The sequence below is a fragment of the Myripristis murdjan genome, chromosome 15 (assembly GCF_902150065.1).
Source record: "Myripristis murdjan chromosome 15, fMyrMur1.1, whole genome shotgun sequence".
Lineage (NCBI taxonomy): Eukaryota > Metazoa > Chordata > Actinopteri > Holocentriformes > Holocentridae > Myripristis > Myripristis murdjan.
In genome coordinates this window covers 7,767,202-7,794,222 of record NC_043994.1, presented here as the reverse complement: position 1 = coordinate 7,794,222, position 27,021 = coordinate 7,767,202, and the positions used below count along the sequence as shown (strand labels likewise).

At 40.8% G+C, this 27,021-nt stretch overlaps 2 protein-coding genes and 3 non-coding genes across 5 annotated transcripts; 2 read left to right on the top strand and 3 right to left on the bottom strand.

Moving 5' to 3' along the window:
• Positions 1–585: 585 nt before the first annotated feature.
• On the bottom strand, positions 586–657 carry trnae-uuc (transfer RNA glutamic acid (anticodon UUC)). The gene has a single exon. It is a non-coding gene; the product is annotated as a tRNA-Glu (tRNA).
• A 1,425-nt stretch (positions 658–2,082) lies between these two features.
• trnae-uuc (transfer RNA glutamic acid (anticodon UUC)) lies at positions 2,083–2,154 on the bottom strand. Its single transcript has one exon. It is a non-coding gene; the product is annotated as a tRNA-Glu (tRNA).
• A 1,187-nt stretch (positions 2,155–3,341) lies between these two features.
• Positions 3,342–3,413, top strand: trnae-uuc (transfer RNA glutamic acid (anticodon UUC)). The gene has a single exon. It is a non-coding gene; the product is annotated as a tRNA-Glu (tRNA).
• Positions 3,414–5,335: 1,922 nt separating this feature from the next.
• Positions 5,336–9,793, top strand: cox20 (cytochrome c oxidase assembly factor COX20). The gene is made up of 4 exons (XM_030071377.1): positions 5,336–5,497; positions 6,048–6,162; positions 6,806–6,869; positions 8,551–9,793. The coding sequence occupies exons 1-4, from the start codon at positions 5,465–5,467 to the stop codon at positions 8,693–8,695; spliced, it is 357 nt and encodes a 118-aa protein (XP_029927237.1). The 5' UTR covers positions 5,336–5,464; the 3' UTR covers positions 8,696–9,793.
• Positions 9,794–12,309: 2,516 nt separating this feature from the next.
• Positions 12,310–26,500, bottom strand: LOC115373110 (high-affinity choline transporter 1-like). Its single transcript, XM_030071375.1, has 8 exons — positions 25,665–26,500; positions 23,894–24,007; positions 19,314–19,469; positions 18,257–18,405; positions 17,177–17,320; positions 15,798–15,951; positions 14,753–14,970; positions 12,310–14,591 (listed from the first exon to the last, which is right to left on the bottom strand). Exons 1-8 carry the CDS (start codon positions 25,846–25,848, stop codon positions 14,043–14,045), a joined length of 1,668 nt encoding a protein of 555 aa, XP_029927235.1. The 5' UTR covers positions 25,849–26,500; the 3' UTR covers positions 12,310–14,042.
• Positions 26,501–27,021: the final 521 nt, after the last annotated feature.

Below are 27,021 nucleotides of genomic sequence, written 5' to 3'. Positions count from 1 at the left end.
AAGGTCCTTAGTTTTTCAATTAGGGCACTTTGTCATATCTTAATGTTTTTAAGGGGGTCAATACAAAGTGTGTCAAACACATTACAAACACATGAAAAATCCTTCAAAATACAAATATCCATGAATTAATGCCACAGAGTGCCTAAATAGTATCTTAATGTACTTGAATATGAACCACTCTTCTTGAAAGTTACATGAGAATCCCTTAAAAGATCACAAATACTCTGAATTCTTCATAAAAGCAAGCACTTATTATTTTTGATTATTTATTGACAAGGAGAACAAAATAAGACATGAGCTGTCTGAGATAAAGGCATGCTAATTTACGCTGATGCGTCAGTTTTGACATATAGGCCTACCGTGCGGCAAAAATAGTAATGCCACAGTGTTCTGTTGCCGATTATTATTATTATTATTATTATTATTGTTGTTGTTGTTGTTGTTGTTGTTGTTGTTGTTGTTGTTGTTATGGTTATTATTATTATTGTTATGGTTGTTGTTGTTATGTCTTTATTTTTTATAGAGAGGGGAAGTTTAATACAGAACCAAGGACAGAGAAGAAAATGCAAGAGATCTAAAGCAGTGTTCCCACACCGGGAGTTGAACCCGGGCCGCCTGGGTGAAAACCAGGAATCCTAACCGCTAGACCATATGGGACATGCGGGGGGCTTCTCTAAGGTCATTTCTTCTCGGGTAAAACTAAACTGGACTAAACTAAATTAACCTTGACTGAAGTAAAATAGAATAAAATAATATAATAATATTAATCCTGTATTCCTTAACGTCATAAAATTTTAAAATTCTGAAAAATAACACCATTAAACATATCTCTGAGTAAATATGCTCAAATTCTATTTCGGTATTTATTGTTGTCATTATTTTTACATAGTTCTAAGGCACATATATTATACTTCTTATTTCATTTATTTATATAATTTCATTAATGCTTACAATATGTTCCTCTTTTGAGAATTTGAGCAACTGCAAGTGACTCAGTTTTCCTTTGGTGATCAGTTTAGTATTTCTAATTTTGACGTTTACATCAGGGGCCTGTACCATAAAGCTGGATTAACATAACCAGGCTTTCTCTTGCTTATCTGGCTTCACTTAACCAGACATCCGCACTCCGGATTTTCGGTACCATGAAGCCGGTTATCAACTCGCTAACTGAACCCAGGCTTTTCCAATCTAGATCTGTGCGCGCTAACATAAAAAGCGCGGTGTTTGCTGCATGCGACCAATCACAGACAAGGAAAAATCCACCCGAGCCGCATACTTCACAACCGAGGAGCAGACAATAATCTGAAATAAATACGAAGAATATAAATCCATCACCCAGGCAAAAAGCAACACAGTTGAAGCTGCAAGGAATGCTGGTCAAAAAAAAAAAAAATCGCCGACTGTGTCAATGCGGAAATTCGTGGGATTATAATATTACTTCACCACCATGATGGCACGATTAGATCTGACTACAGTAACATTTGTGTGTTCCATGAATTAATGTGTCTCCCACTCAGCCATACACTCCTGCAGAGGAACTGGCCCTCTCTCACAATGAGGGTCGACCCTTGATGGAGGTCTGCCCTCAGTTTGAGTTTTGTCAGAATCGTCACTTTGATTCAACTGATTTTGATATTTCATTTTATAAAACATCTGACGCCTCGTATTTATTCTGCTGGTTAAAATATTATTTCACTGTCACTTAAAGACTGTAAAGTGTTTGGCACCAATTCTCGTAGACTTTTCAGGGCAGACACCCATACTAAATATGAGCAAACTAATGGAAACCTGAAGGAGCTAACCTGCTCCGGAGCAGGTTAGGTGTTCGGCGTATGTTACCACGGCAACGTAGCCTGATAAAAAGTAAGCCACCTTTATGGTACAGAAAGGCCAGGGTTAAGCCTGAAGTTAGCTCGCTAAGCCGAAATGCAGCTTTATGGTACAGGTCTCAGGTGTATGAATTTCAGAGCCGGCTTACTGTATTAGTCGTCACATCAGTTGACAGGCTCAATGGGATGTGCCCGGTCACCGACCGACTATCCCCCTGCCGGGTCAGTCAGCCTCGTCAGCAGATATAAAGGATTCCCACACCGGGAGTTGAACCCGGGCCGCCTGGGTGAAAACCAGGAATCCTAACCGCTAGACCATATGGGACAGCCGACCAGAGAGAAGTGGAAGGGTCTTTACTAGTCTGAAAATGAAACGAAATTCCACTGATTGCACTATGGAGGGACCCCACTGAAAAGTAAAACCACATCTCACATGGTGTAGCGATTCGGACTCACCGCGGCGGCCTGGATCCAGCTCCCCTTTATTGGACTGTTGCTGTATCTGTGCTGATGAGCCTGACAGACAGGCGGCGGCGCAGAGAGCCAGCTGCAGCGCTGTGCAGACCACACAGAGACAGACCTAATGTCAACTGGATGTGCACAGGGATAAAGAATGACATTAAATACTCATAAGGACTTTTCAGTTTTTTTCTTGCTATGGAAATGTTGCTTTGTTTCCGATGAGTGAGTGTTTTAACTTTTTACATGTGTAGATGGTATAAGCACTTAGAGTCTAAAAATAAAAAATAGAACATCCAAAATTATAAGCATGGCCAGTCAAATTATTGGGAAAGAGCAGCTGGGATGTATATAATAGCCAACGCAGGTGGAAAAAGCCTGAAATATTGTGTCTGATCCTGTTCATCCCCTTTTTAGAAAATTCATCAAACTGCCCTCAGGAGGGCGCTCTAGAGCCGATGCAGCAACCAAGGACATTCCCAAAATTCTTTCAAACCAACTCTGCTGCCCTGATAAACAGCATCACATGGGAGCGATGGCTGTTACTGCTGTCTGCTGTCTGCACTCTGCAGGCTGGGCTTTTAGTATTGTATGGATTATGATTTACTGTGATGTGTTTTAACTTGTGAAGCCGAAGGCAAATTTCCACATCTGTGGATCATAAAGAGTATCTATCTATCTAACTGTCTGTCTATCTATCTATCTGTCTATCTGTCTGTCTGTCTGTCTGTCTATCTGTCTGTCTGTCTTTCTGTCATGAAAGCCACCTTTGAACATGTCTCATTGCTGTCCTTGATCCTGAATGAAACTATCACTGTCCGTGGTGCTGAAAACCTTTCTTTACTCGTTTAAAATCTTACAACCTGAAGCCTCCAGGCTCCTACAGCAGCCAGCAACATGGCTTCCCAAAAAACAAGGAATTCTAACCGATCAGATTTTAGTGGTTTTGTTTGATTGATTAAGCTTTTATCATTATCCTTTCCAAATAAAAAAAAAAAAAAAAAAAAAGCACATTGCACGGACCAGTAACTCACGCGACAGAGTGACAAGTCGTCCCATATGGTCTAGCGGTTAGGATTCCTGGTTTTCACCCAGGCGGCCCGGGTTCAACTCCCGGTGTGGGAACACTGGTTTTGAGACTGGAGATCATCTGTACGTCACAGTAGCCCTGTAGACATATTCAACACGCATGCGGCTACTGTACAATTGGTTGTGGCAATCGGGCGACAGGAAAGAACAAGAGAAATAAATTAGACCTATATGACAGCATATTAGTGCCACTGTAAGGAGAAAAAAATTACTGAGCCAGGGTGGGAGGAAGTATAGTCTGAGGAAAAACTGACACCTTTCATGATTAAAGCTTTAAATTCCAAGGCAAAAACTTGAATATTCTCTGAGATTAAAGTGGTAGGCTTTTCTTTCACAAGAAAAAACTCACAAATTTATGAGGAAAAAAAACTCGAAAATTCAGAGATTATAAAGTCACAAACTGATGAGAAAACCACAAACATTCTGAGATTAAAAGTCATAAATTTATGAGACAAAAAATGAGAAAATTTGTTTTTCTTCTCCTGTGGGACTAAGCAACAAGGAAATCCTAGTGATATGAGTCCAGAATCACAATATTCTCATCAGCATCTGGACTTTGAAGAGACATTGCCATGATTTGGGCCGATTCAGAAGAAAACAATCTTGTGATTCTGGGCTAAAATCAGCAGGATTTCCTTGTTACTAAATCCCATTGTAAAGTAGAATTTGTTGAGGTCATCAGCTGCAGGCCTGATACATGGCGAGCAGCAGCAGAGTCAACACATGTGCCTCCTTGACTTAAAAAAAAAAAAAAAAATCATAAAAAATATATATCCATTTTTCCCTGTAAATTTGTGATTTTATGTTCTCTGAATTTACTGAACTTTATTCTCTAAAGACATGTAGACCTAAGAAAGTAGCCTAACGCCTGAGAGCACCATATGCAGGTTTAACACAAGGCAGACAGAAATGATCCCGATTGCACTCTCACAGCTGATGCTGTGGTGTCATTAAAAAAAAAAAAAAAAAAAAAAAACCTGATACTAGAGGCCTGTTGGGTCTTAATGTGTATGCAGGCTATAGGCTGTTATGATATTCTAAAGGCCCACAGGTGTAGCTGTATTTTAGCTTTCTAAAAAAATATATATATTTCATAGGATCACTGCAGTTGTTTTATAAGGGCACTCTGTTGCTGTGGATGACTAATCTTATTTTATCCAGGTGGGATCACTCTGTCTTCCTCCGGACGTGTTTTATTTTAGACTCTGACCCGAATTGGGCCTGTAACCACATAATCCCTGCCAGGCTGAGGATCTTACTGGGCCAAGATGACACGATTTTCTGTACAGGACAACAAACACACACTAACCCGCATGTCCGAAATTCAACCTTGGGATGGTGATAACGTTGGTGCCGCACATCCTGTGCCACACAAATAAATCAATAAGGTCGGAATTTTACTGATCCCAGTGAGGAAATCAAGTTGCGACAACAGTAAAAGTGATAGCATTCGGCAGGAGGGAGGGACATAGACCAGAATCACACCAGCAGGATATGAAACAAGTAATAAAAGCAGCTGAAATCAGAAAGAACAAGTGGTGAGGTCGCGTCAACATGCTGATGAGCATTTCCGCACCTTAAGAAGAAGGTGTGGAATACATGGGGACGGAGTATGGTTAAGTAACATGCGCAAATGTAACTGCATATTTTAAGGTTTACACGTTTATTAACAGTATCTTATGGTTGTATCAGTGTGGATTATGTAGTGGGCTAGTCTGGCTGGAGTTAAAGCTAAAAAAAAATAATAAAAATAACAAAAAAAAAATGTAATGGAAATTATTTAAGTATTTATGTATGCTTTGTTTGTTTGTTCGGAGAGCTAACACTTGATATAAAGAGATGTAAAATGGCAGACTAAAAATGTAGACTAAATACAAAATGCAAACGGCGCAGAAACACCCGAAACCTCGGAACTATACGGCAAGTAACCAAAGCTTTCTCTTTTCAGGACGGCGCTCAATCCGGGACGGACGCAGATGACGCGTAGAGCGCATGCGTGGAGTGCAGTATGCTTATGAAAATGGTTACTGTGCGTTCCTTTTCAAGGTAGCTGTTGTAACCTTCGCTCAAGAAAGCGCTGCTGTAAAATGGCAGGAGAGGAAGAGGAGAACAGTAGCAAGGTAAACGCCTCCTGTGCTGCTAGTCCTTCAATGTTAAATGTAAGCGGCCTGCTGGCTCACGGTTAGAAGACGGTACATAGTAGCGTAGTTTCAGCTCATTTGATGTGGCTGCTAAAACTGAATGCACGCAGACACTGACAGGACATACATTCTACTTTGTGTCTCTTGAGAATGATTCTACTGACTGTACAGCAAATAGGTTCCGTTCTCTTGTAGAAAGATAACTCCACACCAGACTTCGTTTACAATTCAGACAATTCAATGCTTGGTGCGACTGGTCAAATCAGCATTCAAGGGATTCACCCAGCAACTCTTAAATTAATTGCCATCTTAATATGTGCAGCTGAATGTGTGCCGAATTGAAAAGTCGATACCGATGATTGAAGTCTTAAGTCGTGCCTTGCCATGCCCATGAATTTGCTGAAAACGGAGACCACGTTAAACTGCAACGTTTTTTTTTTTAATCTGGCCTCGCCTTGACGTCATGCAGTACATGTTGCATGCGTGGTCTGTGCTTATCCCCTTGTTTTGGTGTCTGTCTGTCCTTCAGGGCTTCAAGGTGCTGGGTATTCTGGATGTCCAGAACACTCCATGTGCCAGAGAGGCCATCCTGCACGGAGCTGGAGGTTCACTAGTCGCTGGCATGCTGCACTTTTTGGCCACCAGTGAGTCTGAACTTTAGTCTAGTGTGTATATATGGTGAGACATGGGGAGATTGAGTTGTTGTAGCAACAACAGGATACACTGCTTTCATGAGAAATAGTAAAAAATGGAAAGCTTTAATGTCCTTTGTGAGCCATGATTGTAATATTTGAAAAACAATTATCATATATTGAGCTGCTCTCTCTCATCGTTAATTTCTCTATTTTGAGTCAATTTTTTGTACATCAGAATGATGTGGCCAACCAGCAGACATTTTGACATTAGATAGATGTTGATAGTCATCGGTAGCTTCATGCATCGTTTTGTGAAATTGAGACCTTTATTATGTCTTAAGCAATTCAAAACAATATCCAAAGCTGTTTTAATAGTAATTTCTACTATGCATTGAGACCATAATGTGAAAATATAACACTTACTTGGGTTTGACATTTAACCTAGCTGCCTCTGAGAGCCAGTTCTGCTGCCTCTCGCACGTCACTCTCTGACAAGTACTGACTGGGAAAAGCTCAACACATGTCTTTTGGAAATTAAATGAAATGCCTGTTCCTGTGGATTGAAAATCAAACAACCACACTTCTTACATTGGTATGGGAAAGGACCAAATGAATTCTGAAATTGATCGGAATTCTCTCTGGTCACCTGCAGGTCGAGTGAGGAGGTCTTTTGACGTGGGATTTGCAGGCTTCATGCTCACCACACTGGGATCATGGTAGGTCACCACAGGTCGTCCTCCACTCACTTGTAGGTCACTGGCTCTCTGTTTCCTGATTACTATTATTATTAGTAATATTAGTATTAGTATGATAATTACTATCTGCAATAGAGTTTTTATGTAAAAATGGTCAGTAAGAGGGTAGCACATCAAGGCAGCCATAATTATTTTATTATTTAGTTTTTGCCTGAGTGTATGGTGAATAAACTGTTAATTGAACAAAGGGTTGGTGTGTGCAGTCTGTCCATTAAGGATAAGGAAAGTTAAGCCATGATGTGTATCATTTAAAAAATGTGACCTCTACTTTGACAAAATAACTCATGAAAGCAAATTTCAGTATACGAGACTAATGAAGTTGCTGGCTGTCTCAGCAGCTCCTAAAGTAATTGCATATAGGAAATGTCATCATCTTTGGACAGACCAAGCAAAGAAGGTCAACTGACAAGGTATTGTCCAGCAAGAAAAAGATGAATCAGGCCAGCAGGATGTCCAGTCAAAGTCAAAGGAATTTACTTTGCAGGTGTTTATTTGGTACTCTCTCATCAATAATGGGTGTTTGCTATTGTTGAAGAAGCTTTGATGTATTACTAATACTGTCCAAGCTCTCAACACACCTTTAACTAATTCAAGTTATTAAAAACTGGCTGAGCCCAAGCTTGGTGGTACTGTTGTACCACCAGATGGCCATTAGATGTCACTCCATCTTCATGTTGTCAATGAACATAGGCTGCTGTGTGGGTGCTCCCCTGCATCAGCCCTCACGCAGTCCCATGGCTTCAAACTGTGAATATCTTGAAATACAGCCGATCACACACATCAAGTTGAAAGTCATTATTTATTCACAGGTGCCTACATCTACCAGCTGAGATGATGACCAATGTGTACACATGCCATTTTCCATGACTTTGCCCGTCTGGAAAACAGTTTTCATCTTCCATAATGTTTCCATGGATTCAATTGTGATGCGTTCCCTTTTTTATTGAGACTAGTTTGCTCTTACTAATGAACTGCCACATACTCCTCCATCTTTACAACAAGCATTGGATGGTAGTCTTCCAAGAGTACAGGTCTAAAAGGATGGATCTGCACAATTGAAGAACTGAGTGCTAGATTAAATGACTTGTTCACATGGACATTTTTGCAGTGAACTCCTTTTGTAAGCACTCTCATATCAAGGACTGCGGTAGTCTGAATTCAATGGCCATAAAATAAAAGCAATGGTACCAGTGGTACCACTGGCCACACTGGTACATTTTTTGTTTTTTATCTTTATTTACTCAGGGTAGTACGCTAAGCACATGTTCTTTTTCAACAACGCCCTCCTGCACATTCACAGAGTTCATTACATTCACACCTGGGAGCTGCCCAATACAACACACTTGGCACAGAGCAGCTCCACTGGAGCAGTTGGTGGTGAAGTGCTTTGCTCATAGGCACATCAGCCATGGTTATTGACAGAGGGGAGAATGCTGTTCATTCACTCCCACCACATTTGGGTCATGGCCATAGTTTGTTCCATTGATGATCACATGCTCTTTTTCATAACCTCTTTCCTCCAGTTCATACAGTTCTACATGTTAAGTTCAGACCACAGAGACTTGGCTGCACCACAGTTATGTTTTTAATGAAAAACTGTCAAGTGCACCTGAAGCAACCAGCTGTATATCCCTCTCTGCAGGTTCTACTGCAGAATGAGTAACGCTAAGCTACGTATGCAGCAGAGGGTGATCCAGGATGGCCTCAAGAACAAAGTCATTTATGAAGGGACCAGTCTGGACCCCACAGGCAAACCCAGGCTCGAGACGCCACCTGGACCCTCGTGACCCCTCAACCAGCTTGTTTTGACTATTGCAATTTCCAAATGACAAGAGAGCGTGCAGATGTGTCCAACATCTTCCTAAACAGTCATTTTGCATGCCAGGGAAAGCCTTCAATCTCATTGACAGAAAGGAAAAACTCGGCTTTAGTTCTCATGCACCAGCCCCACTGTCTTGCCTGAGATGTATCACAATTCATATCCACATGTCAAAACAATCCTGAAATCATTAATTCCATCTTTTGTTGACTTGGAGCACTTGGACCGGGACATTCACAAGATGAATTCTCACTGCCATCTACCCTGATGCCTGGCCTCCTGTGGTTTCAGTGACTCCTTCCTAGTCTCTTAACCAACTATAAAACACAGTAGAGAACTCCACTGCCCTCAGGCTGTAATGTAATAGCACCACATGCTTTGAGGTTTGTTCTCTTGTGCAGCTGGCTCATTTTTTTCTGGCATTTCTGTGGTGGTACCATGAAAACAGCCTTAGCCACTCGTGAGCCAGTCCAAAAAACAGTATAAAAATAAATCCAGAAAACCAGAAAATAAAATTCACATATAATAGCATAGGGAAAAAAATGGAAACCATTGTTTTTGTTTTAAATTACTGTGTTGTGTATTTTCAATGCAATGGCTCAGAATGGTTTTAAGTTTAAAGAGGCTTAAAATGCCAGAAAATGATCTAAGTGTACACGCCCTACATCAGAGGAGGGGTTGTTGATTTCATTACAGACTGAAATTGGTTTATTTTTTAGGGGTTTTTTTTATTCAGAGCTGGTGGAAATATGGCATACATGAAGGAAAGGTCTAGACTCTAGACCCTTCCCTTATGTGTCACAAACAGGCATCTATTCTCCATTTTATATATAAGGATTGCATATAAACTTACACAGAACTGTGAAGCAGCCAGTGTGTCAGACAGAACTGGTCTTATATTTATTGCACTGTCTGTTGTGTAATGTTATGGGACTGCTGGTTCTCTGAATGATTGTTTTTATGTAAAAATGGTCAGTAAGAGGGTAGCACATCAGGGCAGCCATAATTATTTTATTATTTAGTTTTTGCCTGATTGTATGGTGAATAAACTGTTAATTGAACAAAGGGTTGGTGTGTGCAGTCTGTCCTTTAAGGATAAGGAAAGTTAAGCCATGATGTGTATCATTTAAAAAATGTGACCTCTACTTTGACAAAATAACTCATGAAAGCAAATTTCAGTATACGAGACTAATGAAGTTGCTGGCTGTCTTAGCAGCTCCTAAAGTAATTGCATATAGGAAATGTCATCATCTGTGGACAGACTGAGCAAAGAAGGTCAACTGACAAGGTATTGTCCAGCAAGAAAAAGATGAATCAGGCCAGCAGGATGTCCAGTCAAAGTCAAAGGAATTTACTTTGCAGGTGTTTATTTGGTACTCTCTCATCAATAATGGGTGTTTGCTATTGTTGAAGAAGCTTTGATGTATTACTAATACTGTCCAAGCTCTCAACACACCTTTAACTAATTCAAGTTATTAAAAACTGGCTGAGCCCAAGCTTGGTGGTACTGTTTTACCACCAGATGGCCATTAGATGTCACTCCATGTTCATGTTGTCGATGAACATAGGCTGCTGTGTGGGTGCTCCCCTGCATCAGCCCTCACGCAGTCCCATGGCTTCAAACTGTGAATATCTTGAAATACAGCCGATCACACACATCAAGTTGAAAGTCATTATTTATTCACAGGTGCCTACATCTACCAGCTGAGATGATGACCAGTGTGTACACATGCCATTTTCCATGACTTTGCCCGTCTGGAAAACAGTTTTCATCTTCCATAATGTTTCCATGGATTCAATTGTGATGCGTTCCCTTTTTTATTGAGACTAGTTTGCTCTTACTAATGAACTGCCACATACTCCTCCATCTTTACAACAAGCATTGGATGGTAGTCTTCCAAGAGTACAGGTCTAAAAGGATGGATCTGCACAATTGAAGAACTGAGTGCTAAATGACTTGTTCACATGGATATTTTTGCAGTGAATTCCTTTTGTAAGCACTCTCATATCAAGGACTGCAGTAGTCTGAATTCATTGGCCATAAAATAAAAGCAATGGTACCAATGGTACCACTGGCCACACTGGTACATTTTTGGTTTTTATCTTTATTTACTCAGGGTAGTACGCTAAGCACACGTTCTTTTTCAGCAACGCCCTCCTGCACATTCACAGAGTTCATTACATTCACACCTGGGAGCTGCCCAATACAACACACTTGGCACAGAGCAGCTCCACTGGAGCAGTTGGTGGTAAAGTGCCTTGCTCAAGGGCAGATCAGCCATGGTTATTGACAGAGGGGAGATTGCTGTTCATTCACTCCCACCACCCACATTTTTCCTGCCAGTCCAAGGATCTAACCACCAACCTGCCGGTTTCAAGCCTGTTTCTCTAATTCTAGGACACAGCTAACATTTAGGCCACATTTTCAAGTACACAGATTATGATGTAAATATTCTTTTTGGACACGTGGCTCGAACATTTATTATAGGAAAGAGTGGGGATGGTAGATGTTCGGCTGACTTGTTGTTTTAGGCTGATGTTACACAGTGCTACTTTCATGCAATTAGTTGCTATGTCACCAAACTCATAGGTAACATTCAAAATGATGATGCAAACCCAGTTCATTGGATGGAGCTCAGATGCATGGAACCACATGTAGTGCAAACATGCAAAACATGCATGCAAAACAGGGTAGGGTTTTAACCAGGGAGCATTTAACACCTATTTTACATGAGTTACACTGACTTTCTGTTTCCTGATTGCTATTATTATTAGTAGGATTAGTATTAATATTAGTATGATAATTGCTATCTGCAATAGAGTTTGACCAATATGGATTTTTTTTGAAGGCCAATACAATGATTTTAGCACTAAATATATTCAGTAAATTTCAAATTGACCATACCAAAAATTGACCATGCCAAAAATTACAAACACTCCTGTCAAAAAATGCATTAATAAATCAAATTTAATTCCAGTTTTTATAGGCTGTTTTGATGTAGCTCTGGTAAGAGAAGAACATCCATCATCTTGGTGGTAGATGGCAGTGATTGCCCATTAGCTGAAATGTAATATTAAAGGTAAATAGTGATGCAAACCTAATCTGCACAACAACGTTCAGTTTCAACATTATACCTGCACTTATGCATCCACTTAATCCACCTTCCACCCACTTTTCTCAACCTCAGCACCAACTTCACCATTCATCTAAACAGCAATAGGCTAAGTGGGCGGCTGACTCTGCTGCTTTGAAACAGCAATGCTGCCTTATTATAGACGACACTTATATAAATCAGTGTAACCCATCCCACTGGCACGATTGTTCCACCGCAGCTTTTGGCAGACAGTCAAGTCAGGAGCAAGATGGCACTTCAAATAATGCCTTGCTGATATATTGTTACCTTGACTAAGATTGACACAGCCATCAGGGGGAGCGAAGAGGGCAACCAGGACATGTGTTGCAGCCACTTACCCCCCCAGCACTACACACACGCACACACACAGAAAGGGTCCCTGCTGCATGATCAGTGTAGGCTAGATATTATTGTAAGTCACACATTAATAAGACTAGAACCCATAATGTCAGGTTTTGTCCTCTACAATCGGTATATTCTCAAAGCAGTAAGAATGCTAAGCATGCACACTTAAAACACTGACAAAGGGCTTGATACAACTGTAATTACATTTACATTTTAGCATTTAGCTGATACCATTATCCACAGTCACTTATACAGCAGAATACTCTTAAAGATGCTATGTGTAGCATTTCATACATCAGTATGGAACTTTTTTTTCCACTTCTGTATGATTTGTCTCCCTCTTGTGGCAGTTAATTAAACACACTTCTGGGTCAAACGGAAATACCTTTGAATCTTCACCAAAAAAACGAAAAAACAACAACTTTGAGAAAGTTATGGAATCATCAGATGAAGTAAATATCCATGTTCCACTTTCAGTTACACAATTTAAGTATTAACTGTCACATGTGAAGACAAGGAATCGTGACAATGTGATACTGAGGGTCAGCTGTGCACCAGCACAGGGGAATGTCACCACAGACACCAGCTTTGCAATGTCGCAGTAATGCAGGGAGTTTTATGAAGGGCTTCGTCACCATTGTGTGAGCTTGTTTGGCAGTACAATGTAAACCATAAACAAATCAAACCATAGTCAAAGTGATTGGAAGCCTCTGTCTCACACCCATTGTTAGTGCTGCTGTTTCTCAAAATTAAGACCACATTTCCCATGGTTGCATTCACTCCTTCTGTTGCCAGACAATCTGAAAACTTTTGTTTTGTTTGCTCTGGAAAAGGGACATCCCCTACTGTTTTGTGCCAAAGGCAAACCAGCAGATTTCACACCAAATCAAACTCAATGCCGCACAATGTAAAAGGCAGTATAGAGGCTGGGTGGTCTTGTTTGTTTATGGTAACTGAAAATGTCTCCAAATTAAAGTGGTATAGATTTATTGATGTTGCAATGCTACAAAAAGCACCATTTAAATTCTAGATTGGTGAGCAACTAGTAGTGAGGAGTTCAAGGGTTCAAGCCATAGCACCCTGACATGGAACTACACGTATATCTCTAACCTTAAAATGGTTGTATGCAAGTGTGAGGGGGGGAAATGCCGATGGTGAGAGGTAGGATGGATTTTTCTTTACTTAAATTATTATAGTTGCATATTTCAGATTACTGTAGCATCTTTGCTACTGTAATCTGTTTTTCCCCAGCCCTGAGTATAACATAATTTGATCAGTTGGCATTCTCCACATACAAGAGCCCATCACTGGATTGTTTAAGTTTCTCTGCCGACGTGTTCTCTGTATTCATTCAGCAGAAGCGCAGCACAGCAAGAACACTACCACAGCTGTTCGAGAAAATGGAGATTTCATGTATTATTTAACCAAATGTCCCTCTTAAACAATAAAAAGTAGGTGCGTTTTTTTAATAAAGTTAAACCATCCAGAGAAACAGATTTTTGCATCGCAGTCTGCACTAGAACTATAAATTGGACAAAAGCATGGATGGCTATGAAATCAAAGTTACTTACCCTTAAACAACACTGCTACATATAATTACAGAGAAAACACTGAGCTCAAAACATGGAGAGCAGAGCTGTGAAACTGTGTTTCAATTAGCTTTGTTCTCCATTGTAAAAGTATACAAAAAAAAAATAAAACAGAAGATACTTAGTATCTTAGTATCTTTCAAATATTGCATATATTTGTTCTCAAACTAGTCCATACAGATTAAAAAATACATAAAAATGTATTTCAAATAAGATTTCTTATTTACACATTATTCTTCACTCATACCTAACATGTTGATTCTAACATTGGTTCAGACACTTCATCGTTCTCATTATGCATTAAGTTCTTGTCGACCATGTCAGTTTTGCTCCCACCTTGTGTTTGCGGCGACTGCCGGATTTTCACTTCAAACACGTCCCATTTCTCAGGAACCAAGCCCTTGTTGAAAAGTAGAGAAGCCAGGTAGGAGAAAAACAAAATGGCCACCACAGCAGAGAGCATGCAGATGGTCCTGATGGGAGAACGCTGGATGTAAACACCGTTTACAAGAGTGCATCCTGGGAATTTGAGGATTGCTGGCAACCCAAGTAATGGTTCCCCACTCAGCACTCTCAACAACATCCCAACAATGCAGCCCATAATAGCCCCATAACCGTTGGAGATGTTGAAGAAGAGGACGCAGACCAACTGTGGGAGCATGAGGGTGTAGGTGAGATCTGATCGCAGCATCCAGATCATCAGGACACTGTTGTCCAGGAAGGTGAGCGATGTACCAGCAAGGCCCACAACCACCACAGAGACACGGATCACCCACTGGATCTCCCTCTCTGATGCCTAGGAGAAAGGGGGGAGACAAAGGAGAAATATCCTGATTTAGAGGAGTAAAACAAGGATGACAGACCCATGGACACAAGCATCTTTAGATAAAGCTTCTAGTCAGATGTCCCTGGGCAATGGGCCCATTGACGTGGCCCATAATCTGTCCTCGTCCTCACCTGGGTCCTCAGGATGCTCTTGTAGATGTTGGAGGTGAAGATGGAGGCTGCAGACAGCAAGGCAGAGTCAGTTGAAGACATCACAGCAGCAGCCACGGCTCCGATACCAATGATCGAAATGAAGGGTGGGGTGAGGTGCTGCAGGACGATGGGCAGGACTAGACCCGTCTCGCCACGTTCAAATGGAGCAGGAGAACCATAAGAGGTCAGGTTCCAGTCTGACGAACACAGGAGGAGAGGAGATAAACAAACACACAGGTAAAAAAAATGTATCAAAATACAAATAAATCCCATGAAATTCAATGTGTACTAGTGTGCTATTTCAGAATTCTTTTAAAGATACATTAGGCATGCTTTATACATAAAAATACACCGATCTTATCAGCCTAAATCATGAAGTGGAGCAGTAAAAGGAAAGAGTGTCCCATCTCTACCAACCGAGAAACCATACATTCACCCTACTTGCTCAAATTAATTTAACCTACACGTGTAGCTATAAAGTGAAACAAAAGATGTCAAATACAGATTATACTCACTTTCAGCCATTGGAAGTTTAGGGTTTTCTTTTGTACATCCTCTGTTTAGACTATCTGCCAGGATACTGGCATGTGTAAAGCACTCTATGTGGAGGAGCAGTCCAACTGAACAATTAAAAAAAATTTAAGCCAAAGCCTGATTCATTCATTCATTCCAGTGTTAGTTCTGAGGTGGTCAAGAGCTCTACTTTATTCTCCTCACTCAATAATGGGGATTAATACTCATCATGTCACGCAGCTGTTGTACATGTTGGTTTTGGAGCAATGGTTAAAATGGACGGATAGCAATTACAGCTGCACTGTTGGGCTACATAAAACCATACAAACACCATAGCTTAGATTATGTTATACATTTGTGCCAGGAGGGGGAGTAACCAGTACTGAAAGTACTTATTTATCCTGTTGAGTAATTATTTCAGTTATGTGAGTACTTTTTAAATGGAACAATAGTCTACATAATGAGTAATACATTACATTTTCTAAGTAACTTTCACTGGTGGTTACAGTACCTGTTGATGCAGCCACCGCCCCAAGGAGAATGGGAGGGATTCCTAAGGTGGGAACAATGAAAGCAGCAGCAAAGCAAATGACCTTGGCTGTGGATGAGGACGAGGCAGATAGGGTCCTCTGGTGGAAGTTCTGAAGACCCAGGTTCCCCAGGCCCTTAGAGTGAGACAAATGCAAGTCATGGGTTATAATGTACAACAAATCAAAATTATTTTTTAGCTTAAATTCTAAAAGCCTTTTCCTTTGAAAAAAAAATCACATATATGGAATTTGCTGAAATCTAATTACTAATGATGTACTTTTCTTGATAATTTTGGTCATGATGAAAAAGTCTGTCTTAGCAAGCGATCCTTGAGTGGAAACAACAGTTCTTAATCCAGAGGCTGATTAGTAGGGCTCACCTCAGGTGGCATCATTATTGGAAGCAGTACACTACAGCGTTCATATGCTTCAAAGAAGTGTCTTTGGTAACAGGGTTAATAGAACAGATGTCCTTTTACACAACAACTTCCTCCACCCCTTCCTGCAAGGAAGAGCTTTCCCAGGCACACCGAGAGCTTAGTCCTTTATTCCCTTCTAGCGAGGCATACTGAAGATATTGTCACTCTGGTGTGTCTTGGGTCTCCTCACAACAAGTTGTGCCTGGTACACCACCAAAAGGTGGCATCCAGTGAGCATCCTTAGCAGGCACCACCTTCTCCTCTCAATGTGTGGGAACAGCAGGTAAACTCTGAGGTCCTTTCAGATTGCTGAGAGTGAAGCCACATGTATCTGTGATCTCATTCTTTGGGTCACCATCAAGAGCTTGTGGCCATAGGTGAGGGGTGAAATGAAGATCATTTGGTAAATCAAGAGCTTTGCCCTATAGCTCTGCTCTCTCTTCACCACTACAGTCTGATATTATGCCCACAAAATTGTATGTGACACATCAAAAAGGTGGTCAATCTCAGGATCCCTTTTATTCTCCCTTGTGAACAAAACTCCCACATACCTGAGCTCTTCTAGTTGAGGTAGTTGCACACCCCTCAGGTAGATGGAACAGGGCTTAGATGGCCTCAGATTTGGAGATGCCTACCCTTATCCTTACAGCATCATACTCAGATGTACATTGCACCAGTGCACATGAGAAATCACAGTGCAATGAGGCCAGAAGAATGATATCAACCATAAACAGCAGAGATGTCACCCTACATCACAGAAGTGGACATTTTCCAGACCTTTGCTGCAAATTGCTATCCTGTGAAAGAATACCACAAGCAGGACAGGGGACTATCGTTGTTGGAGTCCAAAGCCCACCTTGAACAAGCTTGATTTATCATGACTAGTTTTAATCTGTCTGGTTGTGGTTATGCATGAGAATCCATCCAGTGAAAACCCCTACCAGCAGTAAAAAATTATCAATCCACTTCCAGGCTCTGTCTGCCTCCAGTGTACCGACCCAGGGAGGCTGAAAGGTGTAGTTGAAAGCCGTCTTGGTGATGTCCAAAGAGGCCGGGCACATCATAGCAAAGGGGACACACAGCCACTGTGTAGAAAGAAAGGCACTGAATAAACTACAGTATACTTTATGTAAGAACACTTCAGTATTCCCCAAATGAATGATGCTCTCAGGATGAATTTTGTCATTGAGGCAGAATACAGGTTTCTCAGATGCTGATCTTCATAAAAAACCTTGCATAAAACTACAAATAGTGAGGGGTGCTTATTAATGGGTGTATTCTAGTAACCTACTCTTGGTATTAGTCACACTATGGAAGGTTACATTTGCCAGAGCCAGAGGGGGTCATAGCATATTAGCAAACACTGGCTAACATGAGAAAATGGATGATAAAGTTATAAATGCTGCTATGGACATTGTTTTAAATAAATTAAAACTAAAACCACTCAAAGCACCGCAACATTGTGCACTGAATGCATTTCAGAGGGGAAGATGTTTTGCTGACTGGATTTAGCAAAAGTTTGATTTAAATTTATCAGCTAGCTCTAGCTAGCAGCTAATAACAAACTAAAGCCCTTGAACAGTGCTAGAATTAGCCTGACTTCATTTAATCACTCATCCAAATATTTTTCATTGGCTTTTTGGCGATAGAGAGTTCTTGCATTTCTGATGATCCCTTTCGCAAACAAATTGATTTGCCATAAATGCCACACAGTGCCAACACTGATGTTCCTGTACGTGGGTAAAGTTGCTAAGTTAGACCGATTTGCAATAGTGCTAACCCTGACCCCAGTCTGGCTAAAGCAGCTGTCCACTGAAAATAACGTCACAGTGGGTGAAAATGTGAGTTTCTGGTGATTGTTTAGTGAAATTCAATTTCCCAACCATGGCTAACAGGGGGCAGTGTCAGACTCAATAATGGACTGGAAAAAGTTGAGAAATTGTTTTGGTCATAAGACCAAGGCTTGTAGGTTTGTAACTGACCTCTTACCAAAATAGGGCATAGGAAGAGGAATAACTCACCAAGCTCAGAAAAATGAGAATGAGCTGTATGATGTCTGTGTAGGCCACAGAGTAGAGACCTCCCAGCAGTGTGTAGATAATGGCCACTGCAGCAGAGATCCAGATGCTTACAGTGTAGGACAAATCCAGGATCACACTCATGGTAACACCTATGAAACACAAATGCACACACATGCGCACGCACACACGCACGCACACACACACACACACACACACACACACACACACACACACACACACACACACACACACACATTTGTGTATTACTATGCTTGTGAGTACCTTGAGTGAGTTCATTCCCTAATCCATAACCACTGCATGCCCACACCCTAAAAAACTCCAAACTATGACAATAGACCAGTGCTCAGGCATTAAGTTCTTCAGCCTGCAAAGCAATCACCACAATATGCAACTATCTGGATCATCATCTGGATGTTTTCATGGGTAACATTTGACATAAGAACATTTTGTCCACTAAGAAATGATTTCAATCTTCTTTCAAGTTAATGGGCCTTGATCCGACCCTAAAGTAAACATAATCCTATTTCTAACCATGACTTTAAAAATAAACCCTTAATTCCTACTTTTTATCCTTGTGGGGACATTTGGGCCTCATAACTGGGGCTGGGCAATACATCATTATATTGTTAGTGATGTAAGACGAGATATCACCAGGGAGTGTGATATGACATAAGTGTTGTCTATTGCTGGTTTCAAAGGCCGCAAATGATGTTTGCTTTATGATGATCATCGAGATCCGAGACAGATCAGAGTTTATCAGTACTTTATTTATTGTTACATCACTGCCTGAAACCCACAACTCTAGTGCTCCAGCGCTTTATTTCAGGCAAACTGTACGATCAGACAACGGTTAGCCTTTCAATCCACACTGCACCAAATAGTTGGGATCAACAGCTGCTCAACTGCCAGGATCATATGCATCACACATGCACGCACAGGCATATACACCATTACATGACCACACAAAGACACACATACACACATGCACATGGCTACACACTGAAGGTGTGACAGTCGCAGATAGTCACATTCTTACCTAATCCTATAAGTGTTCCCGTCACCCACATAATCTCTGACACAAGTGTGGCCAGTGACAGGGCAGCCGTTGGTACTTTTCCATACTTGATCTGGAAAGGGTCCATCATGGTCACATATTTTCTGTCTCTCATCGGCTTGGCAAAGAACAGGCCGCCTCAAGGATAGCACAAAGAAGCAGATAAAATTTCATTTATTACTGTAAACAGAGCATTGGTTATTTATTAATTAAATCAATGATCTGCATGCTATTTGTGGAAACTCTTCAATCAGCTTTTGAACAATAACGTATCATCTCTCTCATTAACAACAGATAATTCTGTGTTAACACTGAGCACTTGCATTGTTTTCCACACCAGACTTCTGATAGTGCATTTTTGTAATTCAATAGCTCTACACGGGTGATGATAATGTAATATTAATCCATGCTGATTAAGCAGGTTTGATCCTCAGCTTGATCCTGTTCATTTACGGAGTTTTTTAGTTTCTTTATTATGCAAGCAAACACAACAGGTTTGCGATCAAAAAATGAATTTGAGAGCAAAACCATCGACACTTCAATTCATTTCAGTCATTGCAAGTAAAATAGATTTGTGATTAAATGGGAATCAAAAACTTCTGTTTGCAAATCCAAAACTTTGATATGCGATTCCAAAGGTTTTATGTGAGAATCCAAAAGTTTTGCTTGCTATTGAGCTGAATCCCGTGGGCGGGACCTAAGCTGAAAGCGCAAAGACACGACTCTATTGGCCAGTCTCGACTGGAGTGACAGCTAATAATGTAATAGCATTACTGCCACCTAATGGATAGGAGTGTGGATCAAAGCGGCTACTATACTGTTAAATTATAATTGTGGATGTTTCCAAGCTGTCCCTATGATCAAAATTGGTGAATAGAGATCTTACATCTTTCAGTGAAGGTTCCACCCACGAGATTCAGCTCAACAGAAAGCAGCATTTGTGGATTTGCAGGCGAAACCTTTGGATTCACAAATAAAAGTTCTGATTTGCACTTCAATCACAAATTTATTTCACTTGCAATCAAACAATATTTGATTGCAGTGTTGATAGTTATCTATATTTTTATTAGAAACCTATTCTGTTTGATTGCATAATAAAGAAACAAAAAACGCTTCAGATCCATTTGAATGGATGGTGTCTTTAAACAACTGGCCAACCTGCTGCTCCTTAAACAGTATACGGTTCAGGTACACTAACATAGCTGAAACTTGAGGCAGAATTAATAATGCAAACACAAGGTATTTACTAAAACATGGAAGGGAAATGAGCACAGTCACAGATAATTCATAAGAAATGTGAAGCCACATATATAAGGACAACCAAGGTAAACGTCTCCACAAACAGGAAAAATACATTTGCAAAGTACACTAAAAACCCATATATTCCCATCCATAACATAAATTTTTAAAGTGATGGTGAACTAAATCTAAATACACATTTACCTCTGCCAATGAAAGAGGGGGTCCTTGCTGGACATTTATGTGAAAATTGCTTTTCTAAAAGTGACTTCAGGAGTAGGGTTCTTTGTTGAAACCGTTGCTGAACGCTGTATGTTTGTTGTACAGACAGGTAAGTTAATGATAGGCTAATTATGGATCTAGCAATAAAAGGCATTTTTAGACTGCAATGAAAACAGCATCACAGTGTCTGATAGTCCTGTTGAGTTTTACTATGAGGAGGAAAGGTTGTATCATGGGATTCTGGCCTCTTCAAATGAATGTGGGAAAAAAAACACATTCATATCAGTGTGCATTCATCAGGGTGTTAGAGGATAATTCCTCTTTTTCTCATGTGATTTTCATGTGAAAGTGGAATGTATGGCTATGTGCTCGGGTAATCTCTGCATACAACTAAGCAAAAAGTTTCTAATCTATTTCACTTGGTGGATGTTTTTATTCTAAAAATGTTACAATTTTACGGAGGTACATATTTAAACAATAATTAATAATTGCACCCTCAGATACTCTTGTACTGTTAGCTATCACTTTGTGATGATAAATGTATTCCAAGAAGTGTTGTAATTAACTGTTTTAAGCGTTGCCACTCTCCCTCAACCTGCCAGATCTAGAATTCCTTTTGACGGCTTCCCGAAAAGGGAGTTTTCTGTGCTGTTTACATGTGGGCAGGGAGAATGATAGTGATAGTAGTGTACGTTTTTCCATTTGATAAATAAAAGGAGTGGCAGGAGGCTAATATTGTAGTGCTGTGCCCAGTTGTTCAAATAAAAAAAAAAAAAGCAGCTGAGGGCGATGTGTTTCACAAGCTACCGACAACAGATCCACAAGACTTTTAGCAGAGGTTACGCTGTGTCCTGGTCTGCTGAGGCCAGGGTTCAAATTGTGATTCGACTTTGGGGACTTTCTGAAAATAGAAGCCGGAGAGCTAGGGCTTTTATGACAATGATGTTCACATGCACAAAAAAAAAAAAAAAAATACTGCAGTGCGAATACACACGCAAAAAATACATAGGGACGAATGCTGAAAACCAATGTGGCATTGCAGTTGACTGCCAGTTTCCTACTGAGCCCAAGTTACACGCTACCTGACACAAAGGTGATTTAACTTTTGTTGTGACAAGAGCTGGTTACCATGGTTACCATAATGTCTAGGAAGGGAACTATGAGCTTTCTGCATCTGTCAGTTTTGAATGAAAAATTCCTTTTTTGCCTTCTCTTTAACAGTTCATTTATTACAAGGAAAATTAGTTCAGTGTTCAGTTTTTTCCATGGCCAGTGTTGTTTATTTAGTTTGGGATTATCTACATTTTCAATTGTCTTCCATATGAAATAAAGAAACTACAAGTACAAACAAAATGATGAGAGAGGGTGGACCACAAAAGGCTTCCATTTATATTGCCTTGCCTACAGTGAGTATGTACCTTCCTTGGACTTTTCCACATTTTGCAGTGTTACAACCTGGAATTCAAATTGACTTTATTGTGCTTTTTACCATTTGATTATCAAATCATGCATTGTGCTTTGAACGTACAAAATAGGTTTTGTTGTGACATAATCAATAATTAAGGTAAAAGGTAAGACTTTTAGGCTATGTCTCGATCAGCACATCTTATGTCTGCCATTTTTGCCCATTCTGCTTGGCCAAATAGCTCAAGCTCAGTCAGACTGAAAGGAGGCTATCTGCAAGCAGTCATTTTCAAGTCCCAAAAACATCAGTTTGAATTCCTGGTTGTAACACTGCAAAACAGTGAAAAGCACTGCCCAAGGGGGAGGAAGACTTATGCAAGGCACTGTACATAGGACACATTCCGGCTCAGGCCTGGCTTTCCTCCAGCTTTTCTCCTCAGTGGCTGCTTGGGTCAGAACTTGAGTTATTTTAGCCCGTCTCTCTCTTAACCTCTCCTACGATGGGAGTTCTGCTTGTGTGGTTGTTGAAGGTCGGTGCAAAATGGCAGCTCTAGAAAAAAGCCCCTGAAACATTTTCTGCCGTCACTCTCCACTGGAGCTGCAGTGGAAATATCCTGTGACATCATCTACATTCATCCAGCTTTCCACAGAAATAAGAAGAAACAACAAATACAAAAATACACATAAAAATACATGGGCTAAGGAATGTGACGTGCACCAACAGTAGCTGGATTTAATAATGTTAAAGGGATAGTTCACCCATTTGTAAAAAATATTTTATGTCACTTAACCCCTAGCGGTGCTATCTTCCTGTAGTGGCTAGATGCTCCAAATGCTAACTGTTAGCCTGCTGCCATGGACGTGGACTTCCCCCCAGCTACCATTTTTTTTAAAAAATATCCACCTTAATCACACCCTTAAACACCCTGCGATGGACTGGCGACCTGTCCAGGGTGTTTCACTGCCTTCGCCCTATGTGCGCTGGGATAGGCTCCAGCACCCCCCCGCGACCCTAGTGAGGATAAGCGGTTTAGAAGATGAATGAATGAATAAATGTTTCCTGAAACTAAAATGCACGTGACTACCAAGCACACATGGTCGACCATTTTGCTCAAATTACTGTTTATAACTGTATTTGTCCTGCTGTCAACATCCAGAAAGATCCAGCAACTTCTGCACTTCCTGTATCACTCCGCCCCAGAGAAGCAACAGCCACCACAGAGAGGGATCTTTTTTTTTTTTTTTACTTCACTGACATGTACACATGTCAGAGGACAAAAATAACAACTTCCTCTGGAAAATTTGTGGTAAAAATTCTTCTACGTATCACCAAACTCAAACTTTGTTGATTAAACATCAGAGAGGATTAATTATTTTTCAGAATGTTAGCTGGGGGGAAGTTCACCTCAATGGCAGGAGGCTAACAGCTAGCATTTGGAGCATCCAGCCAGTATCCAGCACTCAGATAGCACCACTACTGTCCTCCTACAGAACAGCTAGGGGGAAATGAAATCATATATATTTCTTTTCTTTTCAAAATGGTGGAACCATCCCTTCAAAGAGCTACAGTGTAGAATTTTCCTTTACTATGCATGCCTCCTATGGGAATGAAAGTCTTAAGTCAGTCTATTGATCTACACAGGATGACTACTCAGCCCCCACTATGACTATCAGGATTACTTTAAAAAGAATCTCACCGACGATGAAGCACAGGGTTGCTGTTATTGGCATGACAGCCCAGATTAGTCCCATGGAAGGGTTGTACACTGCCTCCGCTGTGCCCACGATGAAGCCTCCGCCAACCCATGTAGCTGTATGACACACACAAACATACAGACACACAGCCACACAGACATACACACAGATTCACACACAGACAGAGGACTCTGAGTAGTAGGACGGCTGGTCAAAGTAGCAGGTTGGTTGAGCCAAACCTGCACCTGCTTGTAATATGATACATAGTAACCAGCCTGTCTATTGTACATTTAATGAGAAATTAAAATTCAATCAGGAATATAATGTAAATGAAGAAACAAATCACTTTGAAACATCTCCTCTAATTTCCCGTGTCCTGAAAGTGTGAGCCTCTTCACTGCAGTGTTGGTGCTTACATGATAAAGCAACATTACAGTCCTGCTTCAACCTGTCCCTTTATCTCCATTGCCTTTACATGACTGGAACGCTTTCAAGAAAGGGCATCACGGCTCTCACACATTTACAACGCATAAAATAATTTGGTCTAGTATTGAGTTTTAAAAAGTATTTTTAAATGCTTAAATAAAACAGTCATGAGTGAAGAAATCTGTGTGTGATTACAATTGCTTCCAGTACAAATACACTTGCTTCAAATGCATCAAGTCACTTTTTTTGGGGAGGATGGTATCCTTAGAGTGGTCAGCCATTTTTCATTAAGTTGTTTTTATTTTTTTTTATAACTGCTCTGGGTCATAAAGGATGCACTTTATCAGCAAAATCAAAATCTGAGGCTTAGCGTGGTCAGAGGGATTTCATACTTGGTACAGATATGTATCCAAATGGGCTGAACACCTCAGCCTTTCATTGCCATTATAAATTCTTGATCCCGTTTTAAATGTTTAAAAAAAAAAACAAAAAAAAAACGCTATGATCTGCAGGTCAGAATAGGGTTGAGTGTGTGTGTGTGTGTGTGTGTGTGTGTGTGTGTGTGTGTGTGTGTGTGTGTGTGTGTGTGCGTGCAATAGCTCACTTTAGGGCTTGCCTCAAAAACGGATAAGCTTTTAACATGAGTTTTTTAAATGGCACTAAAAGTTAAACTGACTGTTAAATCATGACAAAGAAACTGAAATGATGTTAAAAATTCTATATAATCATACATGTTGGTCAGAAACATCAAGCCACACCTTAACATACTAGGAATTGAACAAATATAGCCGTTTGACCTTTTGTTCTGTTACCATAATGACAAAGACTTCAATACCCAGAATGCCTTATGGGGCAATCAAAGAATCCAGTTCATTTGTAAAGCTGTGTAACCTGTTCATTGCTGCTGGCAGCTACAGTCTGCTATAAGAGCTATAAAAAAATATAATAGCCTGTGGCCTTTTTTTTTTTAGCCCTGAACAGGCTTTAAGCAGTTTGAGTTACAATATTGTATGATATCTAGCATATTAATAACATTTGATTTGATTCTTTTAATATCACTTGATTTAAGAAAGACCTTGTACAGGTGAAGCTGCAGTGGAAGCAAGGAAAATTGTGACATTACAATGGCAGATTATTTAGAGAAAACCAAACTGTTCAGACTCATACTGGAGCAAATGGCTTATTAAAAGTGATAATATTGCAGCAGACGAGAAGCAGATGGAGTAACTGGTGAAATCGGGACTCAATGTTCCAATAAAAAAAAAAAATAGGACCCTTTCCGAGAAACGGAAGGCAAATGGAGCTGTTAATAGATGACCTTTTATTCATTATTCAGACCCTACTCACCAGTCATGGTGAAGATTCCCACCACAAAGTTGATTCCCCGGTTACCCAGCAGGGCCATCTCCGTTTTATCTCCATGGCCCTTCTTGGCCTCCCTTTTGGACTTGAAGGAAGCCCAGATGCCGGTTCCGAGGACCAGCAAGTAGAAAAGCACCATCACTGCCACTCCTGGGATGTTGAGAGCCATGGTGGAGCTGGGACTGCGTCTGGAACGACCGACTGCTGTGACTGCTGGGCTGCCGGGATGGCAGACTACATCCCTCCTTCACAGTGAGATGACACACGGGCAGCCAAGGTGCCCCGGGAAAATAACACTGGCCCTGAATTCACCTCCTTCTGAAATTCGGATCGGCAGTGATATGCTACATGAACCAATTTTCTGTCTCCATTGTCCGGCAGATTTTTTTTTCGAATGAAGGTTAGATTACATGCGCGCACACATTTGGTCCAATCTTGGTACAGTTACAGATACAGATACAGATATATCTCTAAATGTATATGTGAGGTATATTTTTGTAGCACAGGATACCTAGAAATGTGTAAGACGTTTACAGCAATGAGATCTTCAAAACGGGACACGACCTGCCGATGAGGCGGCAGGCGCGCTTGATAAGCTCAATATAAAAAGCATTTTCCGATGCAGTCCTGGGTATTTATAGAGTTCACCTTGCGCCACACCGCCCCCTCCCCACACTATATGCGTCGTCCTTGTGCAAAGGGGAATTCAGCGCATTCATCCCGGGCAGCCGTTGTCTCGTCGCACCGGCAAGGATGATGGAGGGACACAGGCTGGAGCTTTATGTCGCCTTCAAGTCATGCCGAATTTACCGTAAATACTAAACGCGTCAGCTGGAAAATTCGTTCACTCCGGCCACCTAGCGGTTATGTGGATTTTTTTGAAGGCGCCAGAGTCTCTCTACATATGTATTGTGGTAGGCGGCAAGCATGACACCGCGTCTACTTATGTCCACAACCCTAGACACATGAACATGTAGCACACTAAGCTCCTTCTGCCAGCTCCGCATATGTAAAATATACCTGCTGCAGTTTGATGTTTGCTTTTGAATTCATACATTCGAATGAGTTTGATTCGACATGTAATGCACATCAGCGCTTCCAAGTTGTAGCCATGGCACCAGATGATATCCCGACACTTTTCCCTCCTCGGATTATACGCATGATTACGCAATTTTGTGACGTCAAGTGGAAATATTGCAGCCTACAAATCCCATATCCCACTTGTAGGCTTATGACCGTCAGGGCGCTGACATGGTCCGTTCTCCCCAGTTGGCAGATCGTATTTACAGTAAATCTGACATGACTTTAAATTTTAAATGTTGCATTAAACCTTGTTGTGCCT